Here is a 22,013-nt window from a genome sequence, read left to right on the forward strand (position 1 = left end):
TTTGAACAAGACTTGCTATTCTAATTCCTGACTTATAAAAAATTTCCTATCTACACACATATTTCGAAATAATTTTTCTCTTACTTCAAATGAAACTTGCTTGATTTTTCCTCTTTACAACTTTAGAATCATTTTCAAATATCCTCTGTAACATTGCAATTACTTCTCCAACTTACTTCCCAAACTATCAATTTCCAACTAATTTTATTATTACATACCTTGTATTTCCTTGTTTCTTACTAATCCAATTAAATATTGCCTCATTTAATAATAACTTGATTAGTGGAGAGGGGTCATTGAGAGTTTCCAAAAGATTTCGAATTCAGAATAACTTTTCAAAATTCTACTAAATCACTACTCATACATATACTATACTTTTTATAGTTCCACCATTATCTTCCTTCGAAAAGTTTAAACCACTAATCAAAATTCTACTTCATGTCTTTCTTTTATCTTAATCAAATCAAAATATCATTCAGAAAATACAATTATCGTTGACTTTCACGTACGATTGGGAATTCGATTCCATAACACATAAATATTAACGAAACCTAGTTCAACTTCAAAATATTTCGTCAAACTAGCATTTATTTCTTCAAATTCTAATATTCGATCGAAAATTAAAAAGAAATGCTTCTACACTTTTAACTATGAAGCTAGTCAATCCTTATTAAATGATTCTTATCAATACGAATCGTTTTTGCATTCTAATCGTGGAAGTTAATCGTTCGCGATTTTTTCCTATAAAATCTTTCCTTTTCTCAACTCTATTTTTCAATCATCACAATCTTATAAACTTTTATAGTCTTTCTGAATCGTTAACTTTGAACAACTATCTATAAGGGCTAAACAACAAAAATATCTAGTATGTAATTGAACTTATTCTAAATCCTCAATAATGACTTATACACTATTTATCATTGCCTTTATGGCCTAAAAACATTTAACCATCACTCTATATTTGAAATCAATTCTAATTCAAAATTCCTCATCTTCACCCTGTGGCACCTGTTCTTCACTTTACCTAGCTGAGTAAGTGAATTGTTACTACGTCATTAACTCCATCTACAGCTTTACTTCGGGAGCCTTTGTAGTCTGACATCTATTAATATATAATCACCTAACTATACTAGCAAAGAAAACATACTCATTACAATATCATATTAGATATTCTTGTTATTTCGTTGGAATGTACAAACCAGACATCTTTGATAGTCGATCGACCAGTCTATTTAGAAAACTTGACTCAACCTAAACTTTGATACCAACAAATGAACACCCCTGACTCGGACTCAACCTGGATACGAATATGAGGTGTCACATTGACTTTTTAACGCTTTAACTCTTTGAAAATCTGACTAAAATTGACAATAAAAAATACTGAGTATTTTTACATAACTTTAATAAAACGTAGTTACAAAAAACATATCAGAGCCTTTGCTATTTACACATTTATATTACATGCCAACAAAATTTCAAACAACAAAATTCGCATACTATTCAAATAATTCTGATATGATATTCTTCAAATATATATTGTCCCGCCTTTGCTTCCTCTACTTACTCCTCTGAATCTACATGTGAAAACACTCACATGCTAAGTCTTTGACTTAGTAAAGTATAAATGAGTATAATAAAACATTTATGTAAATATTTCATAAGAAACGTTAAAAACATAAACACAATACATTTTATAAATTATAACATATACTATTAAACATTGTTGGGATAATTACCCCAATCGTACATGAACTATACCTTATTCTCATTTCATACATAATGTTTAAAAATTATCGATTTCATACATATGTTTTTTCCATTAACGGATTCACCCACTTCCGTCACGGAAAGTGACATGGAACCCTACAACAACGACAAGTGACACTTTAAAAATATGTTTTTTTTTATTTTTTAGGTAAATTACACCATTCATCACTCTTATTTTAGTCAGTAAAGTTTAAATATTTTTAATTTAATTATTAAACTATAGAATTACTCTTATTTTAATAATTCAAATTTATTTTATCAATAATATTATGAGATGACAATTTATTAATAACTCAAATTTCTTTTATTAATATTTTATTAATAACTTAAATTTATTTTATTAATTTTTTATTAAATTCTAATCCCAATTCCAAACATAATTGATCACTCTTAAACCCCAAACTATCCATTGCACACCCATAAACCCAAATCTCCTACTGCGCTTTATGGTTTTAGAATCAAATATGGAGCGAAAAAAAATTTTACTAACCGTAGACAATCCAATATGAAGAAACTATTTCGATTTAAGTAATCGAATTCCATGGGCAAATGACAGAACCACAAATCCACTACAATTCTATCGATTTACATTAAAAATTTGCAGAGAAAGCAAACACAATAAGGTGAACAAAAACATAGATCTCCAATTCTAGACATTAAAAACTGAGAAACAAACAAATCTAAGCCCTCTCACCTCTAATCCTCCTAGCAAGCTGGATATCATTGGGCATAATCGTAACCCTCTTAGCATGAATGACACATAAGTTAGTATCCTAAAACAGTCCGACGAGATAAGCCTCGGAAACTTCTTGAAGAGCGGCGACGACGTTGCTTTGAAACCTCAAATCGGTCTTGAAATCTTGAGCGATTTCCCTCACAAGCCTCTGGAACAGAAGCTTTCGGATCAAGAGCTCAGTGCTCTTCTGGTATTTCCTGATTTCCCTTAGAGCCACAGTTCCTGGTCTGAAACGGTGAAACTTCTTCACTCCTCCGATCACTGGAGCCGACTTCCTAGCCACCTCCGTGGCTAGCTGCTTGCGTGGAGCACTAACGCCAACAGCTTCCAAGCGCTTCCTCGTCAGTATCACAGGCATGTAAACAAAACAAAGAGAGATGTAAATAAAAATTCAGATTGTAAAATCCTGTAAGCTTTCGTTTACATGGATGATTATAAAATAGCAAAAAAATCATGTAAAAGGAACCCTTACATTTCTTTTCGACAGAGAATAATACAAGGATTTTCACCATTTTTCTTTGAAATCAGAGGCAACACAAAATCTCATTTGTTTTTTAAATGTATTTTTTAGATATGGTTTAGAATTAAAAGATATCAATTTTTATTTTGATTATTTAAACAAAAGCACAATAGAGTGAAAAGAGTAAGGGTTTTGAGGGTTTACCTGCACAGCGTTGAGATTCGTGTGTGAGGTCCCTTTATTTTTTAGTGACCATCAAGGGAGCAGTCGAGAGGTTAGATGCTTGCATGTCATTTTTAGGTTCCGTCTCGAGTGTGTAGGGGGTATTCTTGTGCTCTTTAAGCTTTCGGAATAATTGGAATGCCAAGAGTCGAGGGTACTCTAGGTTTCAATTGGAAAGAAAAGAGGAGTTTAGATCAGATTTTGAAGTGTTGTTTGTTTTAGGACCGTTTAGGGCCATCATCAGTAGGTGTAGTCGACAATCGAAGCAAGAGACGCCATCCATGATTGGTGGCCGGTGGCGTTAGTGATCATATGAGCCTTTGAACGTGAGAAAGAAGATGGGTTTGGGAGAAAAAGGGGGGACGAACGTTTTCTCTGGTTAAGAGTTAGTATAGTTTAATAATTAAATTAATAAATTTAAACTTTAGTGACTAAAATAAAAGTGAGAAGATAGTCGAGTGATGTGTATAATTTACCCAAAAAAATAAAAACATGTTTTTTTAAAGTGTCACGTATCATTTTATTAGTGGTCGTAAGTTTCCACGTCACTTTCCGTAACAGAAGTTGATGAATCCGTTAAAGACAAAATAATCATGTATGAAATCGAAAATATTTAAACCTTATGTATGAAACTAAGAATCATGTATAATTCATGTATTAATGGGGTAATTAACCCAACATTGTTTGATTCATATCCATTTGTTTTAATTAGCCTAACGTATATCACTGAGAACTCAAGGTATGTGAGTACTTTGAGGTTGTGCACTATAATTGCAGTCGAAACTGCCGCGTAGAATTTGCATTGAAGTGCCACGTAGAATAAGCATCGAAGTGTCACATAGATTTGTCCTGAAGGACCGCGTAGAATTGTTCCGAAGGACCACATAGAATTGTCTCGAAGGACCGCGTAGAACCCTCGACTCTTGGCATTCCAATTATACCTCTAATTCTCATAGCACATACTTTGGGCTTTAACCATTTAATTATTTCACATAGTATTATTCAATTTATCATTTGTTCACATAAAACATGTACTCATATTATTTCACATAGCATTATCTAAATTTATTATTTATTCACATAGAACAATTACTCATAGGATTTTATATCGCATTACTCAATTTATCATTTATTCACATAGAACATATACTCATAGTTTTTCATATAGCATTATTCAAATTATCATTTATTCCCATAGAACATATTCACATAAATCATATACTTATAGTATTTCATATAGAATATATACTCATAGAAAAGAAATCAAAACAGTGCTTTTAAAATGCAATTTAGCTAAACCATAACATAATACAAATAATTTTGTCCAAAAACATTTGAGGTTAGCTCATCGTAAGCCTTCCTCCAATCGTGTATAAATTAAGTAAGTAACACTCACCTTTGCCTCACTTAAGTTCTTAAGCAACTCCTTTTGACTTTCACTTTATCTTTATACATCAATTCGTTCAGCACCTCCTTTCAATCGAATCAACACGTTAACATGACCACGATGAATATCGGAGCTCAATTAATTGTTAACCAATCAACATTTACATAACTAAATAAAACACAAAATTCATAGTTTGAGACTGAACAATATCGATACTCTACACCCAATACCGATACTTCCCTTCTATGGTATCGATACCTACCTTAGTATTGATATCCAAATTGCATTATGGAATTTCATATTTAATTACAGTATTGATACCATACTATTGGTATCGATACTACCTCTTCAGTATCGATGTTGTTCATCTAATTCATATGGTATTGATGTTGTTCTTCCAGTACCGATACTCTTGCCCATATTTCACTTATATTACTTCGAATTTAACCCAATATTCACCTAAATCTCATACTTCTAACTCTATTCATGCCCTTAAACTCATTTACACTTATTCCAACAGACTTACATCAATTAAAATCCCTTTAACATCTAAAATTCTACATAGAACACTTAAAACTAAAAATCATACCTAAACTTCAACATTGTTCCCAATCCTTTCTAACACTTCAAACATCTTATTTATACCTTTGACAAGTCAAATATACCTTTAAAATCCAATTACTAACCAAATTTCATCAACTCCCTTGAAAACCCATTTTACAAATTATCATTAACTCATCAATCTCATAGTTTTTAGTCATCTTTAAGCTTTCTTAAGCTTCTATACTATCCAAAGATCCAAAACCAATTCAAAATCTAAAGAAACAACCAACTTCAAGAATATTTACCTTAGCAATGGAGCTCACGGTGGAAGATGAGAAAAAAATATGAAGAGAAGAGTTTTAGGCCTTTCTTTCCTTTTCCTCACATGATATATAACCTTAAAATGAATTTTAAATTCATTTCATGCCAAAAGATTATTTTTCCCTTCCATCCTTCAATCTTTGATAATTAATCTTAAACAAACATTCCCAAATCAATCCTTGAATATTATCAAAATCAAACCACTAAATTTTGAATCCTTACACTTTAGTCATTGACCCGGTGTTTGGGATATTACAATATGCCATCAGCCCAAAATAACTTCTCTAAGGTTCCAAATTCATCCCTCATGTGGCTCAAAAAAAACAAAAGGATCAAATTCTTGCTTCCCATTTAAATACGCAATCACCGTTTCAATATCACCATCTTGCACTTTTTCTCGTTTGAATCTAGATAGATAGTTGTACAAATCCTTCGGAAGAAATCCAACATTCTCAATTGAGCCATCTTCAGTCACGAAATTTCGCATCATCTTACTTGGACCAATTCCAGAGTTGTGCATGCTCTTAATCTTAACTTGGTCTAACACACTAATTCTTCGGAATGACCTACAAAATGAAGCATTAAATAACATTATATATATATATATATATATAGAAGTTGGGTAAACATTTAGTTTTGGATACAAAACATACCTGATGTAAGCAACTTGTGTTGGCTGAACCATTTCATGGTTATGTTCTGCATGAAATTTATCAACTTTTCAATATTGATACCATTCATCCAATTTAAATCTAATAAATGCTTCACATCCAACTCGGACGATCGTTCGTTGTTATCAATTTCTATTTAGATTGTTATTCCACCTATCATCTCTACATCCCTCCTTGCGTCAAACCATTTTCTTTACAATTATGTAACCACCATTTCGACTTTTCACTGTCTGACCGACTCGAACTCCAAACTTTTTTACCTTGGCATAGGTATGATAAAATTCAACGCAATCATCTAAAGTCTTCCACTTCAGCATATTCATATCATTCTCATTGTAATCTTTTAATTCCTTCTCAATCTTATCCCATATTTTTTCGTCAATAAAGTTGTCAATTGTCTTCTCATCAGCTATATGTTTGTCATCATCAATATGATCATCAATTTGTTCTTCTTCAGTATGGGTGTTACAATCGAATTCACTGTCCAATTTGTAACTTGAATTTTGGTTTCTTCATTAGCAGCCATCTCGAAAAAATCTGTATTTTCATAAACATAAACAAAATGAACATTAATAAGATGGTAAATGACAGTATGATTGAAATAACATAGCACAAAGCACGAAATAGACACCCGTACCGATACTCCTATATGGAGTACCGATACACGTATTCAATATCAAAACAGTATACATATATCATAGCAGTACGCATAGGGTACCGATATTGGCATACACGTATATTGATACGAATGAACCAATATACTGGTACGGACGATGGGATAACAATTGGGAAATCAGTATTGGATTTACCAAATACTGCTCAAACGTAAAAATTAGGCTTCGATTGTTCTAATTTGAGTTGTAATTTAGTAAATATGATACTTAATTCGATTATTAGGGTTTTTAAGTACACTAATTGAGGAATTCAGGTTAGGGATCATTAATAAAACTTATTTTAGGGGTTGGTTTCACTAGTGACGACGACGACAACGACAATGACAACAGTGACGTCGGTGGTAGTGACAGTGACGACGACAACAATGACGGCGACGGTGACTTAAAAGATATTAAAATAAACTAAGGTTTATAAATTTTCCAAATTTATATTTGAAATAATTTGATTAAAATAAAATTTATAAAAAGTTATTTTTTAGAATTATTGTATTTTAATTAAATTACACTTTAATTTTTAACTAAATTATAATTATACTTTAAGTACTCTATGATTTAACGATTTTATAATTTAATTTTATGGTACTCATCATTTACCGAGCTCGTCAAATATCATCGAGCGTACCAACTCATCATAATCTAGAAATACATCAAATAGGCCAGTATAATTTTTTGAAATAATTTATATAAATTATATTCTGATTTTTTTTTTAAATTTTTGGGTATAGGGTGGGCCATCGTCTAGGTTCCACCCCTAAATACACTCCTGTATATTAGCTTACTAATACATGAATTTATCACGTCAATTAAATTAACAACTACGTCAATACATTAGCGATCAAATATGAATTACATATGTCAAATAATATATATATATATATATATTTTAAATTTCATGAATTAATTTGATTTTTTCTATAAAAAAACAAAAGCTCTTTTGCCACTTAATAAGAAAAAAGTAATAGAGACCATTTAAGTGGAAAGCATGTTCGTCTCAAATGTTGTGTTATATTTTAAAATGATATCCTTAAAATATTTTATAATAAAGATAATTTTTTAAATTTGAAATTATGAGGATCTATGATGTCTTTTTATCAAAATTCATCTTAAAAACGAATAAAGATACTGTCAAAATCTTCATTTACAATTTCCTCTATCATTTTCCCAAGAACTGAACGAAAAATTTGTTTTCCCTTAGAATGAAAATGTTGTTAGGGAACAAGTATTATACATGGAAGAGCTTAAATGACATTCATGTGTGTCCCCTAAATTTTAGGGCCTTGTGATGGATCACATGCCACACTTGGTATTAATGGTCTGGTGGTAAGCAACTTGATATCGTTTAAGTATATTTTCAGTTTGATACCTTGTGTGTGCAGAAAATCCTCGTTAAAATATTTACTTACCAGAATTAAGTGTACGACATCAACCGATTTATATTAATCAGGACAAAACAACAAAGAATCGAGAGGACAAGTAAAAGAAAGTAGTATAGGTTGGAATAATATATGCTTCACTTATCACCTCGGAACACAAATAATATCAAGAAGGCATAATTTCGTTCCAAATTGATAAGATTAAAAACAAAAGATTCCCTTTTCTTCGCGAGGCAAAAAATTACTCTCCACTAGGAAAATTTATTCTATTTCAGTTTGTGTAAATTGTAAAATTATTTTTATATTTATTTGATATTTTGAATTTTTCATATTGATTTAAATAATAGTTATTAAATTTATTAAGTCAAATTATGTTAGTATTATATGTAAATTGTATATTTACTTTTTACTCTTTAATTTGATAACTTTTAGTTGTTATATAATTTAAAATTTCAATTTAATTTCAAAATATTTTTTTATGTATTGAGATTTAAACATTCGTCTCAATATAGTTTATAATAAGATCAAATATTTTGGTTAATTTTACTCATTTAAAATGATAATATAAAATATTCAGAGTTAATTGCACTATATGTCCCCAAATTATGATTCTCATTTAAAATTGGTCCCTAAACTTTTAAATATTCCAATTTCATCCTCAAATTATGATCCTCATTCTATATTGATCCCCAAACTTTTAAATCTTCCATCATTCCTAAATTCATCAAAATATGTAATTAATTTTAACCATAATTTAACCTAAATTACTTTTTTCAAACATATAATAATATAGCTTGGCCTAAAGATTTTATTAACATGGAACATAATTAGTATATACATATAATTTGAGATGAAATTGAAATGTTGAAAAAGTTTGGGGACCAATTTGGAATAAAGGATATAGTTTGGGGATTAAATTAAAATGTTAAAAAGTTTAAGGATAAATTTCTTTATACAACATTTAAATTAATCTTTATAAGGTGTCAATCGAAATACGATAATGTTGAAGTATAATAAGAGAGATGATAATCGTGAACATCAATAACGTTTAATCTTTATAGTTGAGACGGAGATTCATTGTTGATGATAATAAATATGATTTAGTCTCGAATCAAAAAGAAGAAGGAGAGTAAAACAATTAAGTCACCTCATTTCGGTAAAGGAGAGAAATTCCTTGCATATTTTGTGCCTATGATGTCATATGAGATAAGTAGACGAGTGAATTGCAAAACATAACCTATAAATTCGTTTGAATCATTAAACATGTCACATTAATTTGTTAGTCGTTCAATTTATTTGATTGTGAGTTTGACTAAATAAATTTAGTTGTATCATTTATCGATTATTTGACAAATTAGTGAATGGTAAAGAAGAGTGAATTGCAAAACATAACCTATAAATTCGTGATTACAACGACGAAGGTTTGCACAACATTTCTAAGAGCTTTCATTATCGAAACAAAAGAAAGTACAATGGAAAATTTAATCCGACACTACCAAGCTGCTGCACAACATTGCTAAGAGCTTGAGAGTTGGGATGCTTGACAAACATACCCTCTGCCATAGTTGTTAGTAGTCTGAATTTGATGACAATTTCCGGTATCGGGCTGTTGAACGACAGTGACGGCTTGCGGTCCTTGATAGACGTATTGGTTCGATATCAACATCTTCGGGGCACACCGGTGAATGGCCGCATCTCTGGCCTGCCGGCCATGTGTTGACGGAAAGCCTTCGGGTGCCGAAGCAAGCTTGATCAGATGAGCTATTGAACATGCCATGGAGCTTTGGTGTTCAATTTTTCTTGCATGTATGTTGAGGGTAGCCATTTCGATATTTATGTAGGAAGTTTAGGGATTAGGATATCTAGTGGAAACCCTTTAATTTCCCATTTTGCCCTCATAATTTAGATAAACGAATAAAAAATCAAGGAATTTTGATAGGAGAAAAAAGGAAATGAAAAAGAAGAGGTCATTCGTCTATTAACTTTCTTTGATTCCATTGTTGATTAAGATGAAATTGAAAGGCCTAATCAATTAAAGTTGAAATGTCTAATCATTTTACTTTTTCTTTGGTAATAGTATCTTCAAATTAAATCAAATATGATACTTTGGTAACAGTGTTTCTTTTGAACAATTAAACATTTAAATATTTTAATTTCATCCCTAAACTATGATTATCATTCTAGATTAGTCCTAAACTTTTAAACATTTCAATTTCATCCCAAATTATATGTATATACTAATCACATCTATTGTTAATAATATCGTTACGCCATGTTATATTTTATATGTTTGAAAAAAATAAAATTTGGATTAAACTATGGTTGAAACTAATTACATATTTTGATGAATTTGGAGATGAGATTTGGATCAATTTAGAGTGAGAGTCATAGTCATAGTTTAGGGATGAAATTAGAATGTTCAAAAGTTTAAGGATTAATTTAGAACGAGAATAATAATTTGGGGATGAAATTGAAATGTTTAAAAAATTAAGGATCAATTTGAAATAAGGGTCATACTTTGGGCACATATGATACAATTAACTCTAAAATTAATTTTTAAATATAATTAAGTTATGAGAAAATTTTACGTTATTGAACGTGCCCCATATTTAAAATTTATTTTGAGTTTGGGTAATATAATTGGGTTAAGAAAGATTTTCCATATATGTTTATGGTAAATGGAGAATAAACAAATCTTATGTTGGTGTCAAATTAATCAGATTTCTTTTGGGAAAAGAGTTGGCCTTTCTGAACACTATCTTTTTGGCATAAAAACATTATCTTTTTTCTCGGCAAATATGATTTAATATATATATTATATGGTCGAAGATTGCATACCTTGGTTGAAGTCCCGAAGAAAAATGAGTGCGATTTATTATTTACATTAAGGCGGGTGTTTACAAGGAGAATGTCAATGTCACCAAGGCCATGGACAATGTTATGTTCATCGGAGAAGGTCCGACCAAGACTATCAATACCGGTCACCTGAGCAGCCAATTTGATAAGATTACCACGTTCCACACTCCAACTGTTGGTAAGTAGTACTATGATATTGTTATATCTCTAAAAAAAATCACAAGAGAATACTAAATTTCCACCTATAAAGATTTCGAAGAATCTACTTATTGAGTGGAGTCTTCAAAAGTTCTTTTGAGATATCATGTCAACCTCGAAATTAACTATGTTGGAGGGTCGTCGGGAGCCCAAACTCCTTAACTATTGACATTACTTTAATAACCAAACCTGATGGTTGATTGTCGTATATCTATTAGCCTACTAATAGGTAAGTTAATCCTAAGTTTGATACCAATCATCTTACGGTCAGAATATCTATACTCGAGAAACTGAAAAATAATACTTCTCTCCAAATTCTCACCTAAAAAACTATTTTCTCAATGTCACCTTCATTTTTGAACATGAAGTCATCAGTTAACAATTAATCTTTCATACTCTCCTCTAAATCAGAAAGAATGAACCTTTAATCACCAACAAGACCAAATATATTTATATATATTTTGTACGCATATATATCTCGTTTAGTACTGATATGTGCGTTTTATTTTTGGTAGCTGTGAATGGGAAACATTTCGTAGCAAAGAACATTGGATTCGAAAATACTGTCGACAATGTTGTTATATTATAAATATTAATAGGTACATCAATGACGATAATAATAAATGATAAAACAATGGCCTTAGGTTTGTTGCCAGTTTAGAGCCCAGGGATCATGTCGGTAATGATGGGAACTCCAGTTTCCGGAATCCAGTCATCGGAATCGAGGTATACGCCGGGGGCGAATTTCTTTATCTCAGTCGCATCGAGTGTCTTGATACCCTCCCATTTGACCCTGCCGTCGGTTTTAGCGCCAGGTCCCCTGTTGCCGAACTCGACGTAGTACGAGGTAGCCAGGCCGTCATTGCCATTCATCGGGATGTACCCCTCCGGTTGGATGATGTCGTCGATCTGTGATTGCATTATGATAACAGTCGCAAGATGCCTCCATGGTCTGTTGAGGTACGACTTGTTCTTGTCCTTCACTGGGAGGTAGTCCTTATCGCCGGAGAAGGTGCAATTTTGGAACACGAAGCCGCCTTTTGACTCTAAGCTTTCCTTCCCCTCTGCAACGATGACGCAGTTTTGGTTGTCCAGCGGCTTCCTGACGATAAGTTGACAGTTTTGGAACACGGCCCTAGCGTCGCCAAAGATAAAGTCTATGGTTCCGGTGATGACACAGTCGCGGTAGAATTGCCGGTCCTCGTGGGCGTAAAGGGTGTCTTGGTACCCGTTGAAATGGCAGTTATAGAAGGCGGCCATATCACCGGAGCCCCTGAAGGCGACCGCTTGATGACCCACCGGTCCGATGGAGTTCTCGAAAGCGATGTCCTTGGCTATGAAGTTCAAGCCAGCCACAGCTACAAAAATCAAACAAAGTCGAAATTAGAGATTAGTGATAAAAATGAATATTGTTTATGGATTTACGAATACGTTGTCATATGTCAAAGAAAATTTCTTGAACTTACCAACCGTTGCAGTGCGGAATGTCGAAGGTTTCGGCAGTGTCTTTTCGACGCTGACACTACCGGTGATGACAGTCTTGGTCGGACCGTCTCCGATGAACATGACGTGGCCAACAGTCTTGGGGATGTCGATCCTCTCCTCGTAAACTCCGGCCTTAATATGGATAACAAATCGTTCAGTATTCTTCTTTGGGACTTCAGCAAGAGCCTTGGCGATGGTATCAAATTTTCCAGTTCCGTCTTTAGCGACGACGACGTTAGGGGTAATCTCAGCAGGTGTTGCCTGCAAGAGTTTCCGGTCACCGTAGCTCATCCATTCAGGGAAATCGCCCGACAAAAGCTTACGATTAAAGGCGGAGGAGATATCAATGTCGTCGATGTTGAATTCTTTCAATATCGACGGTAACCCGTTCAAAATGTTGAGGCCGTTCTTGGTTAACTCCTGTGACTTGGCTATGATCTCCTGCATCTTCTTCGCCGCGTGACTGTCCATCTCGGCGTACGAGTCTACACACGTCTCTTGGCTGGTAAGGGCGCCGCTCAGCCACACCTGGAGGGTCAAGAGAACATCGCCGATCTTAGTCATGTCTTGTTCCCCGAGCTTGTCGAACGATCTCTCAAGGTCCACAACAGCCCAATCGAACAACTCCTGGCAAACACCAAAAGCTGCCTTCGTCTTTTCATCCTTCTGCAAATCTTGCACCGTCTTCGAATTCACCATCACGTTCTTAATCTCCGCCACTGTTGCCTTGAACTCCGCCATTATCAGCGCCTTGGGATCCGTCGTGTTCGAGTTCACCATGCTCTCTTCACACGCTTCTTTAAATTTCGTCGGCTTGCAAATGGACCGTATGGCCTTCTTAGAATTCGTCATCTTCTCTTCCCTCTCCTCAGTCTCATCCTTAAGCTTTTTTGCTTCTTGGAGACCAATAGCAAAATACACGGTAAGCGCCGACGCCACCACCGCCACCAAAAGGACAATGATAAAAAGCACGTTATTCACCATTTTTATTAAAAAAACCTTTTTTTTATCTAATTAAAAAAAACCAAAAAAGAACAAGAAATAAAAATTCTTTTTCCTCCCTTGCTTTCCCTTGAACCTCTATACAACTGCGGAAGAAAGTAGGAAAGAAAGAAGAAGATTTATTGCAGCTGCGTGGGGCTGCTTATTCCTTATTGCTTAAAGCCCCTTGAGCTTTTGTTCTTGCTTGAGTAATCTGCATTTCCATTGCCCTATTTATACTTGAAGGATATCACCATTTTTAGTTTTGGATTCCTTTTCTGTGGTGCAGAGATCCCTGCGGAGGGTGACGATTTGTTGAAAGTTTTTAAAATTTTATGGTGTTTAACTCTTCTTCTTGTTCTAAAATATCGGGAGTATGTTAATGTTAATAGTTCAATTTTTTAATTAGTATTATATAAGATTTCATTTTAAAAAAGATAATTCAATAAATGGATAATATGGTATTTTGAATGAAAGGACTAAATTAAATTAATTAATTATATGAAGGTTGAAGGGCTAAACTGAATGGAAAGACAATCTATCATCTTTGTATGTTAATTTACCCTAGTAATGCGTTAGTCACCAAATAATGAGAGATTATTGTAGTGACATTTTTCTACCATGTCATCAATCCACCTGGATAAAGTCTTGTCAATGTTTTTTTTTTCACATTATTCGTACATAATTTTATTTTTCAAATCAATTTCTTCATTAATACATATAAAAAGTAGAACTAAATTTAGAGATTATTTCTAGGTTCATCATTAATGTTATTTTCTTCTCCAATAACTTATTATAATAATGTCATTCATGTATACGAATAAACTTAGTAATTAGTTGACGTTTCATTTCGATGTTGCAAAAATACTACTCGACTAAAAGGAATTAAATGTAGGAGTTCTTACATGTGGACCAATGAAGATGCGACACGTGAAAATTTGTACTCGTAACCTATACTTTGAGTCCACAATAATCTTATTTTTCAAATTAATTTCTTCATTAATAAATATCAAAATTAAAGGGTTTATTTTTAAGTTCATCATTAAATCTTCTCCAACAACTCATGTCAAAGTTTTGAACATAGTCTAGATTACACCATGAATTTCTATAAAAAAAATATTGGAGATTATCATATTATAACCATGACATTCATGTATACAAATGAACTTAACAATTAGCTGACGGTTCATTTCGATGTTGCGATTGAAAGGAATCAGATGTAGTTCTTGCATATGAAGCAATGAAGATGCGGTACGATATTATGAAAATTTGTTTATCTGAATTTGCTCGTAACCTATACTGAGTCCATTAACTTCACATTATGATGAATTTGTATACGCTATTTGTTTAATGCCAGAGGCGAATTCTGCATACAAAATGAGAGGTATACTGCAAAGTGTACCATTGAAACAAAAGCTACAGAATGTATACAAATCTGTATTTTTTTAACTGCAGTCCAGCATTTTAAGTCCTCACAATGAACTATTTTTTTCCAGTTCAATATCAGGGTCTACAATTCAATGGAAGTCTATGTTCTCCAAATTGTCGCGGCAAAGTCTTCGCTTGTTGCAGTTCATGCGATATAAGGTCTAAAACCACTTTACACTACACTCGAATCCGGCTCGATAATAGATCGTAATCCCCTGTGAACCATCATTTGCGAATAGAATTCAGCATGCTCCTGAAGATTAAGACAAATAACATATTAATTGATCCATTTCCGGTTTCAATCAGGCTTGATCCTAACTGCATCGGAGAATAGGGTAAGCAGACCAACCCAGTCATGTTAGAATTTAGACTCGAACTATTTAAGCTATGCTTAAATGCAAGAGCATTTATATATGTTGCATCCTCAACTCTTGATCACAGACTTCGTATATTCATTTGAGCAATCAGCAAATGCAAAAAGACGTATACCTTTACCGTGACTATCACGGTTGCCACCCCATTTTCACGCGATTCGTGGAATAGTTTTCTTGCATCATCAGGTGTAACGGATGGAACAACTTGGGGCAAAACCTTTGCAACTGCAAGAAAATAACAGACAAGTACAAGATAAAAATAAATATGCATGAAAGAACACAAATTGGTTGAAAAGTTTTAACAACTTAGTTTGCTCCATAAGGTAGTGAATTTCCTCATAACTGGAGCATTAAAACCTGCAAACAGATGAATCAGATATCGGCCTCTAGACTATTTTTTTCCACTTCAAATAACTAGACAGTCCTTGTACTATATTGCATTTTAGTCCTGCACAACGGAGCTGAATAATTTTTCCTCCATGTTTCATACATAGCAGCACTAATTGAAACCATCCAAATACTGATTTTGACTTCTAAAATTTGAAAAAACAAAAACTGTTAATGAAAGCAGCAAAAGAATTTCTATTATTAAAGAACATTGAACCTATACGTTTTCAAATTTAACCTATATTTTTAGTTATGCTTGAAGTTATGTAAATAAATTACCTAATATTTCTGAATGGCGAGCATCGTCAACCAGCAAAACTCTATAACTGTCTCAACTGCCAGTACATTTTCTATCTGTCGAGCGCCCGATATCACCACCTGTTATTGTCAGAATAAACATGGTAAGTGAGTTATCCATCACTGGAAAACTCAAAGAAATTTCAGATGAGTTAGGCCATTAATGGCAGAAAAAGTGTATCAGCATTTGATCCAACTCACACAAACATAAAGAACACTGTCATTCCCATATATAGAAGCATCCATCCACAGCGAATAACTAAAAACTCAATCTTCGTAGGCTTTAATCATCCAAATATACTAAACACTCAGACTCCATATCCCAACAACATAACAACCAAGTAACAATGGTTCAACTTCGCTGGACGGACGTCTATTTTCGAACCTCCGATATGCTAGTCGACATCATTTTGCAATTGATAAACAAGGCAAGAAAGTTGTACAGCTTAAAGGAAACACAGATAAAGCTAAAATTGATGGGAAATTGAAGCAAGAAACGAAAATGGAACCAAGTAATTTATAAAGTAAACACCAAAGACTCAATCATTTCACTTTCACCAATTATAAAGACTCAATCTTTCGTCCCCATCTCTCTTGTCAATCTTCTAAACAATCACTTGATTAAAATAACCATAGTTGTCCATTCCAGAAAATAAACGAAAAAGATTCACATCCAAAATCCAATTTGGAATTTCCCATTTTATAGCTTCAAGAACCAAACTTCAAAAGCTGAAAAGCAAGGAACACGAGAAATCGAACGGACCTTCAAGAACTTGTGTAGAAGGGTCAAACTGGGATTGATCGAAACTGGGTCGTTCCAAAACACCAGCACCACCGGTCTTGAAAGAACCGAACCTGGCTTTCACGCCCGTAAGTTTCGAACCCATTTTCGCTGCCAATGGGTGGTGGGTTCCGTTAGCACCCCAGAGTTTCCCCGTAGTTGGTGCCCAAGGGTTGCACTCAAACTTCACCGTAACAAACGACGACGTCGTTGCAAGTCCTGCAACAACCGCCATAACCAGAAAATTTTGCCTTTCTTCTCTCAACCTTTGCCTTTTCTCCTTCTCGCTAACAGATTGCAACGATAAGTTTGTAAGTAATGAAAAAGGGAACTGGTGCTCAAACAGTTTTGTGAGATATTATTCTTATTTTTTTATTGTGTAAACTCCCCGTTTAGTACCCAACTATCACTTTTATTTCATTTTGATTACCTAATTATTTTTTGTTTCAAAATTATGCCTATCGTTACCTTTTAATTTCATTTTGATCACTTACCGTTAAAAATTTAACAACGATGCTTACTTTATTGATTTAATATATTTTAGTCACTCAATCGTTAACCCTCTCTAATCCCAATAACAAAAGTTTAACTTAACATTTAAAAAATAAAAAAATACTATGTGTTTGTATATTATACATGTTCTTGGATTATATTCATTCTTGAAATGATTCAAAAAATTTAACTTGATAGATCAAATACGAAAATAACTAAGTAATTTTCATTTAACCTTATGCTTTTTTTAGCATTTTAGCCTATAACATTTCATTTTAAGGTAAAAATACTCTATTTTCGAGCGTTAATCGTTTGTTAACTCCACGAAATGGTTTCTTTGCCCAAAATGAAACTTTGTGAGCCAAAACAATAAAAAAAAAGATTGAATGATCATTTTAATAAACATTGAAGGGGTAATTTTAGCATTATTCCAAAATATATTTGAGACATGGTTTACTCTCTAAGTCTCTCAAAGATCTTTATACCTTTCTCTTTTGTTTTAAAAATAATTTTTGTCGTATGTCGACTTTCAGAAAATTTATTACGAGACAAATGCAACAGCTGATTTCATACTAAAAATGGTTTGACCACTTTTATTATTCAAAAAATATATATTCACTAAAATTTAAGGTAAATTATGTAAATGATCTTCTAATTATAGGGTATTGTTTTGTTGAGTCCCACAATTGTAAAGTATTATTTTGTTGACTCCCTCAATTGTAGAGTATTATTTTGTTGAGTCTCCAACTATTAAAAGTTACAAATGGTCACCTGACTATTCAAACGTTTCAAACTCATCATTTTCCGTTAAAAATTTGACGATTGTTTGAACTGGACGTTAACATGTTAACTGGGATATGATAAAATCTGATCACAAAATTGTCTGAGCTACATTTTGTGGATCGACTCGCTGTTTATATTATGTCATCGAGCTAGTTCTTGAAATATTATGTTGTCGAGTCAATGCTTGAAAGCAACAACGATGTCGTAAAATTTTTAACGAAAAAGTATGATTTTGTAACTTTTAATAGTAAGGGACTCAAAAAAATAATGCCATATAATCGAAGTGTCATTTTATAACTTTTAATAGTTGAGGACTCAACAGAGCTACGCCTTATAATTGGATATCACTTGTGTACTTTACCCTAAAATTCAATATAATAAAATATATTTTACCTTAATTTTTCAAATAATCTAATATGTGAATATTTATTTTCAAAATTAATTATAAATTTCTAGTTAAAAACAATATTTCACATGAATTTCTAAACTTAGAGAGATTTGAGGAGGAGGAGGAGGAGGAGGAGGAGGAGGAGGAGGAGGAGGAGGAGGAGGAGGAGGAGGTGGATACCTAAAAATAGTGGCATCAACCCCATGCAAAAGGAATCATATTTTTAAGTATAAACTTTAAAACCAAACTTTTATTAACAACGATAATTTTTTTGAAGTTAAATTGTGTAACATCCCAAATTTTCTAACGAACGAAAGGTGTCATCAATCAATAAATATTGACGCTCTGAACCATCACTGATGAGTTATGAGTCTTGAATTTGTATTAAATTTTAGGTCATAAAATTTATTGAGAATTGAGACTCAACTGCATTGGATTAAGGTGTGAAGGACCAAATTACAAAGAAAAATAAACTATTTAACCAAATTGAGACATCATATCATAAGTATAAATACTTAATATAAGAGTATTAATATCTTTCAGGTGGCATTAATACCCCTTGTAAGTTATTAATGCTTAAATTCGTTTTCTTGACAATCATATCATCAAAACTAGATGAAATATTTATAATTTTCGTAGATTATTGATATTTGAACTGAAGTATCAATATTCGAATTTCGATATCGATACATTCGAAGTGAAGTGAATATAACCCGTTGATTATGTTGAAATCTTATGACATAATATGAACTTTTCATACCTCAAAGTGATACTACAATGTTTGTCGAGACAGTATTTCGTCCGGCGAAAATAAGTGTCGTTGCTTTCTAAATCTCGTTTCGAAAAAGTAAATGTTTTTCTTCTGGTATAAGATAAAACATAATTTGTGGAGTCGCCACCAATAATTTTATTAAGGTGTGATTGGTCACCAAAAATGTTATGTTATTTTAATAAAATTTATAAAAATAATATTAAAATAACACAAAAAGGGTCTGTTTACCAGAAAATGAGTTCGGGAGTCGGTTACGTGTAGGGAAGGATTAGCACCCCCACAACGCCCAAAATTGGTACCTTATTTATTAATTAATGTCTTTGCAATAAATTAACAAATTTATATTTAATTTCAATTTATAATCCCATTATTCCATATTTAATCACATAATTATATTTAAAGAAAATTCTAAGTAAAAATAGAAAATATTCTAATATTTTCAATCGAAGAGAAACTATTCCCTAAAATGTTTTAGGACGAATATTTCTTTTTCTGATCAAAATAATGAAAAAGTGATAATTCTTCCAAAGAAATAATATTAAAATAATTTGATATGACCAAAAATAAAATAAATATATTTTTAAGTTTTTTTAAGTAATATATTATGATTATTTAAAAAATATGTTAATGAATAAAATAATATAAAAAGCGTTATTTATTAATTATTAAAATAAAAAATGTTTATTAAAAATATTAATTAACATAATATATTTTGAAAATTAATATTATAATTACTTAAGGAATAAAATATATATATAAAAAACATTATTATATATTAAAACCAATAATCATGAGATTAGTATTTAAAAATAATAAAACAAAAGTTAGTGCTCTTATTAATTTAATTGAAAATGAAAACATGACAAAAATTAGTGGAATATATTATAATGCTTCTAACTTTTTATTAATTTTAATAATAATAGCACTATGGATTTTTATTATTATTTTAATTAGTCATCATTTTTATTATATTTTAAACATTATTATACATTATTAGGATATATATGTGATAAAAATAATAAATAAGTATTAAATTCGAAATAAAAAATAAATAATAACCTAAATAATAATATATGAAAAAATAATATAAATTATTAATCAATATTCGAAATATTATAAAATATATATATTAAAAGTCCTAAAATATTATTTAAATATATGTAAATATACGGATAGTGACTAAATGAAAATAAATAAAAGGTGGAGACAAAATTAAAAGCTATAGAAACCTGATTTGGTGACTATAATAGAAGATTATAAAATACAGGGACTATGGACGTGATTTAACAATCTTGAAATTGCACACACACTCCCTTACCAAAATGACGTAGTTTTGATAAATGTATAAATACCCCAATTTTGACTCAAGATAAGAAATTCTTATCATTTTCTCAATTTTGCTTCTCTTTCTAAAGAGAGAGAAGCTCTCACTTCTCTCTAAATTCTCTCACCGGAGGGAGCTCCGGTCACCGCCCGACCACCACCAGACACTATTCTGGCCATTATTCACGGTGGTCGAAAAAAATAAAAATAGCTCAAATCGTAAATCGGTTCACCCTAGACCCGAAACTATCATCCTTTTTTCCTAAAAAACTTCAAAACGACCTAGATCTAAGATTTTACCTTCGGTAAAACAACTTTTCCGACGACGTTTGGGCTTCGACGAAGGTAAGATCTCCTTTCTTTTCTTCTCCTTCTGGTTTGTTTGTTGCTTGTTGGTGTTGTTTGCTCTCTTCCCGTTCTTCCCATTTTTTTCTTCCCCCTTTTTTGTAGGTTTTTCAAGGCTTTTTATAGGCCTCGGAAGGCCTTGGACCACCGTTCATTTTGGTGAGTCATCGGATCTACTATGGTGACTCACCATAGGGAGCGAGGTGTGCGGCTCTCCTACATCTTCTGGAGTCATCTGGTGAGATCTGATGGTCACAGTGGCGGTGGTGAGGTGTCACTGGAGGCGTCGTCATCGTAGTGGCAGTCACCGATTGGGGCACCTGGAAGCGGCAGCCGGGATAGCTTTAGGGTTGGTGAACCCTAAAGTTTTTCCTAGATTAGATCTGAAAACGGGCCTCTGTATTTGTAAACGGGCCTCTGGGATTGGGCCTTTATTTTTATTATATTATTTGTAATAATAATATAATTATTATAATAATAATAGCATAAAAATACGGGATGAAAATGACTGTCGACAACTACCCCTCTGTGCTCATTTTTGTGTTAACAAGAATAGAGCAAAGATAAAAAGACAAGGAATTTTCGTCTAGTTGACTTCATGTTTTGATGGGAAATTCGTTCCATTTTTAATGAGAGAGATCCAACTGGTGTATGACACTGTTCCTTCATGATGAGGACGTCTGATCATTTTTGAAGATATTTGATATAACACAGTTCCTTCGTGATGAGGACATCTGGTTATCTGAGGATGACTCGGTTCCTACGTGATGAGGAGTTCTGGTCAGTGGATAACATTGTTCTTTCGTGATGAGGATGTCTGGTCATCTTTAAATATATTTGAGATAACACGGTTCCTTCGTGATGAGTATATCTGGCTATCTAAGAATGATGTTGCTCCTTCATGATGAGGAGTTCTGATCGCTGGATGACATTGTTCCTTCGTGATGAGGACATCTGGTTATCTAAGGA

At 32.5% G+C, this 22,013-nt stretch overlaps 2 protein-coding genes and 1 long non-coding RNA gene across 3 annotated transcripts; all 3 read right to left on the reverse strand.

The window, feature by feature from the left end:
* Window positions 1-2,329: 2,329 nt before the first annotated feature.
* On the reverse strand, window positions 2,330-2,861 carry LOC120191622 (histone H3.2-like). The gene has a single exon (XM_039194536.1). The coding sequence runs from the start codon at window positions 2,859-2,861 to the stop codon at window positions 2,541-2,543; it is 321 nt and encodes a 106-aa protein (XP_039050467.1). The 3' UTR covers window positions 2,330-2,540.
* Window positions 2,862-11,840: 8,979 nt separating this feature from the next.
* LOC120191524 (pectinesterase-like) lies at window positions 11,841-13,888 on the reverse strand. The gene is made up of 2 exons (XM_039194466.1): window positions 12,675-13,888; window positions 11,841-12,566 (listed from the first exon to the last, which is right to left on the reverse strand). Exons 1-2 carry the CDS (start codon window positions 13,675-13,677, stop codon window positions 11,866-11,868), a joined length of 1,704 nt encoding a protein of 567 aa, XP_039050397.1. The 5' UTR covers window positions 13,678-13,888; the 3' UTR covers window positions 11,841-11,865.
* A 1,272-nt stretch (window positions 13,889-15,160) lies between these two features.
* On the reverse strand, window positions 15,161-17,232 carry LOC120191488. Its single transcript, XR_005522699.1, has 4 exons — window positions 16,924-17,232; window positions 16,143-16,241; window positions 15,592-15,701; window positions 15,161-15,355 (listed from the first exon to the last, which is right to left on the reverse strand). It is a non-coding gene; the product is annotated as an uncharacterized LOC120191488 (long non-coding RNA).
* Window positions 17,233-22,013: the final 4,781 nt, after the last annotated feature.

This window comes from Hibiscus syriacus, unplaced genomic scaffold (genome assembly GCF_006381635.1).
Source record: "Hibiscus syriacus cultivar Baekdansim isolate YM2019G1 unplaced genomic scaffold, ASM638163v2 tig00116970_pilon, whole genome shotgun sequence".
Classification (NCBI taxonomy): Eukaryota; Viridiplantae; Streptophyta; class Magnoliopsida; order Malvales; family Malvaceae; genus Hibiscus; species Hibiscus syriacus.

What these genes read in the sequence shown, in the direction of transcription:
- LOC120191622 (XM_039194536.1), bottom strand. Translation starts at nt 2,861, where the DNA reads ATGCCTGTGATACTGACGAGGAAGCGCTTGGAAGCTGTTGGCGTTAGT.
- LOC120191524 (XM_039194466.1), bottom strand. Translation starts at nt 13,677, where the DNA reads ATGGTGAATAACGTGCTTTTTATCATTGTCCTTTTGGTGGCGGTGGTG. An exon ending in ATTCCGCACTGCAACGGTTG is followed by an intron (nt 12,567 to 12,674) that starts GTAAGTTCAAGA and finishes TGATTTTTGTAG; the next exon opens with CTGTGGCTGGCTTGAACTTC.